At 60.2% G+C, this 3,798-nt stretch overlaps 1 protein-coding gene across 1 annotated transcript; it reads right to left on the bottom strand.

Moving 5' to 3' along the window:
* Nucleotides 1–1,917: 1,917 nt before the first annotated feature.
* LOC309973142 (uncharacterized protein C16orf90 homolog) lies at nt 1,918–3,290 on the bottom strand (the record flags this gene model as incomplete). The annotated part of the gene is given in 5 exon segments (XM_082857136.1): nt 1,918–1,977; nt 1,979–2,076; nt 2,470–2,489; nt 2,491–2,806; nt 3,245–3,290. Coding segments are annotated over 5 exon segments (540 nt in total).
* Nucleotides 3,291–3,798: the final 508 nt, after the last annotated feature.

Genomic DNA, 3,798 nt, shown 5'->3' with positions numbered 1-3,798 from the left:
CACATCCTGTCTTTGCAGGCCCTGCGCCTGTGGACCTGCGCCTGTGGACCTGCCCCATGGCTGAGGGCGGCCCAGGAGCTGCTTGTCCCCTGGCAAGTCCCAAGGACGGCTTCCAGCTCAAAGGGCGATTGTTTTTTATGATCATAATTGTACCTTGCCCTGACAAGGAATACAGCCCTGGAAGAGGTTCTAGAGCTGGTGAAAGTGCAGTGGTCAGGCAGGGGCCTTGCCCAGGGCACCCCACCGCAGGAGCCTTAGGCAGGGGGCGGGGGGGGCAGCAGGTCCCAGCCCCTGGCTGGGCCAAGAGGGGGACCAGGTCCTTCTACCAACTTCTTGGAGCCTCTGGCCACCCTGGGGGCAGGAGGTCATGCCTGTCACCCTCTTAGACAAATGACTGGTTGAGGGGCTGGGAGTTGCTCAAGAGCCACACAGCTGTGAACGGTGGGCTTGAGACGCCAGCCCAGGTGTGGACCCCTCCAAAGCGTGGGTGCGCTGTTCCCTGAGGGCTGGGCCTCCCCCTGATGGCCCTTCCTATGGGACAGGGCCTGAGGCTGGTGGCCCGGACTAGGAGCTGCCACCACCCAGGGCCGCATGCACACGTACAACAACCTGAAAAGCACCCAGGGATCAAGGTCTCCAGAATCTGCTGTACCAGGGCACAGGGGAAGGGCAGGGGCCTGAGGGAGCTTTCCCCCATGTCTGGAAGGAGCCCAGCTGTCCTGCTGTCCAGAATGCCCTTGACACCATCATGTGTGGTCTGACAGAAGCCTGTGAGATGGGTAGGTCAGCCCTTGCCTGACCCAGGCTGCCAGGACAGGAAATCAGCCAAATGGTGAGGGTCACTGAGGCAAACCCAGGTTCTCCCATCTGTCCCCACAGGCTGAGGCCCAGTGATGTAGAGCAGGGGGTCTCAGCCCAAGAGATTCTGCCCCCCAGGGGACCTCAGACTCTCCAGAGATGTTTTTCGTTGCCACACTGGGCGGAGGGCACTACTGGAATCTAGTGAGTGGAGGCCAGGGTCGCTGCTGAACATCCTGCAACTCACAGAACAGCCCTCGAAACAAAGAATGGCATAGCCCCAAATGTCAACAGGGCTGAGGTTAAGACCTCCTGATACAGAGGAGCCCATGCCTGGGTGCCTGGAGTCTAGCCCAGCTGGGAGAAGGGCTGTGCCCATTCTGCCTGGAGGGTCAGGGCAGCCAGGGGTCCCCAGGGAGGGTGAACTCAACCAAGGCCTCAATGAGGGGCGGCATGGGGTCAGAGCCAATGTCTCTGCCCAGGTTGGGAACTTGCTCTCCTCCCGACACCCTCCCTAAATTTGGCCTAACTTTCTCTGTCCTCTGCCCTCTCCACCCAGAACACCAAGCCCTGCTCTTAGGCCTGCTGAGACCCTGCCCACCCAGGAAGCCTGCCCAGAGTCCCACCCAGAGGAGGACGGCTCCCTCCTCAACTAAGGGTGGGAGCACCTCGGATTCCCCCAGGATCGACATGGAACTCTGCCCTCAGAACACAGGTGCCGAGGGACCATTTCTGTGGCTGAATTGGCCTGATGACAGACAGACCCAGGGACAGAAGGTGCACGCCTTGGCTTTTATTGAGATTAGACCTGTAGGCTCCCCGGCCTCTCAGGAGCCCAACTCTCCATTCCGCCCAGCCTCCCAGTTACAAGTGGCCGACTTGAGTTGGAGCAGGCTGCAAGGGTACGCCCAGGATTCTTTCTGTCCCTCCCGCAGGACCTCCTCATCCTTCCACCCTCGAGCTTTCCCAAGGCTGGCCTAGGCTCTGGTGCTGGGCATCTCGGTGTGGGGATGCTACTGGTGGGGGCTGAGCCCTTCCGCCTGGACCTGTGTCCTCCTCCTGGACCATCCTTTCCCCTCCTGTCCTGAGCTGGGAGAACCAGCCCTGGCACTTGGATCCCTATGGCCTCTCCAGAGCCCCAGAGTGAGTTCTCTTGCTCAAGGGACATGTGGATTCCTCTGAGGCCCACCCAGGATCTCTTAGGCCTGAGCCCCAAGCCTTCAGGGGCACCGGGCTGGGAGGGGGCACCCTTGGCTGGGTCCATGCTGGAACTGGAAGCTGAGGAAAGCGGGGGTAGAGGAGTCACTTGGAGGGACCTCGGGGAGGCTGCCAGCCCATCCTATGACCCCCGTGAACCTGGCATCCTTCAAAACCAGAGGGGAGGGGGCAGTTCTCCTTAAAACCTGGGAGGGGAGGAGGAAGAGGGAAACACGTTTCAAACTGAAAGGACCCTTCTCTAACATGAACCCCTCATTTTACAAATGGGGAAACAGACCTGGCCAGCGGGGGAGAGCAGTCCAAGGTCCCTCATCAAATGTAGAGCTGGGACAGGTACCCAGGAGGATTGGGAGTGGAGAGGGGCCACCTGGGTCCATCTGAGTGCCCAGCCCAACCCTGCCCGGGGTCTTCCCCTCCTGTCCTCAGCCCTGCATCACCTGGACAGGTGCTCACCTGTATTTCCCAGGCTGTCGAGCTTCCAGAAGGGCTGAGTGGTGACTGTTACCTGGTCCCAGAGCCCCCTGTGGTAAGTCCAGGGGCCAGACTGTGCCCTCGGGTTGTGGGAGGCAGCCCCCAGCCATGAGCTGGCTCAGCCAATGGCTTTCACACTGGCCGGCAGAATGCATGTGGCCTGGCAGGTAGAGAGCCAGGCCCCGGAGGTGGTGCAAGTTCTTGGGCTTGCTTCCCTGGGCACTGGGGCACTGCTGCTGCTGGGCCCCCAGCCCCCCCACATAGATATTGGGTGGCATGTTGGGGTGACTGGTGCGTCCTCGGGCCCAGCTCACTGCATCTGTGGAGGGGAGAGCAGGAGATTGGTGGCTGGTGGGCCACAGCGGCCGTGAGGGGACAGTGTAGTCACATGCTTATGTGATGGGCTCCACCCCTGGCCTGCGGAGCCTCAGCTTACCTGTCTGTCAGATGGGCTCCGCCCCCTGTCTCCCACCTCCCTCACCCAACAAAGCACTCCTTCTCCCTCCCAACCAACAGGGAGGGCTGAGAAGCCTGAGTCTTGGCACCAAGATCTCTTTCAGGACTGCAGGCTCTTTCTGTCACCCCTTTTTGCCCCCTACCCTAGAGAGAGCATTCTGGTGCCCAGGGTCACATGGCCTGGACTGGTGGCCATTCCCCTCTCCCAAGATTGCATGTCCCTGAGGCCACCCTGGTGGCTTTGGGCCCAGGTCAGGACAGGAGGGCATCTCTCCTGCCACTCCTCCCCACAGCCTGGCACCTTCTCTTATGTGCAGCTGAGAGAACGCACAGACCAAGGCTTCCATGGAGGGCCAGCCAGGTGGGGGAGGGGCAGCCGGGTCTCCTGTGCAGCAGGACTGTGCTCTCCCCTGCCTAGGGGATGGATCTGCAGGTCTCCCTTGGCAACCAGCTCTGTGATGTCACAGGGAAGACTTCCGGTTTCCCAGATCCCTGAGTTTGGGAGAGGATGATGCTCAAGGGCAGGGGCAGGGTGGGAGGAGGACAAGGGAAGGGGGAAGAACCTTAGGGGAGGTCCCTGGTTGCTCTGGCTTGGGACAGGCCTGCCAAACATTCAGCTCTTGCAGGCTGAGGAGTCACTCCCAGGGGTGACTGCTTGGGATATCAGTTTCCTAATCCATGGGTGGAAAATGAAGGTTTAGGGATGCAGACTTGGTGAGATCTGGGTCAGTGCTTTGAGCATGCTGAGAAGGTGGTATTGGGTGACTGGATAGGTCCCTTAATTTTTCTGTCCATTTTCCCATAAGTAGATGATGGGGTACTGTGGGATCATACCAAGTGTAAGGAAGGATTTGG

The sequence above is a fragment of the Leucopleurus acutus genome (assembly GCF_964270905.1).
Source record: "Leucopleurus acutus genome assembly, chromosome: 16".
NCBI classification, from domain to species: Eukaryota; Metazoa; Chordata; class Mammalia; order Artiodactyla; family Delphinidae; genus Leucopleurus; species Leucopleurus acutus.
This window is presented reverse-complemented; position numbering and strand designations above follow the sequence as displayed.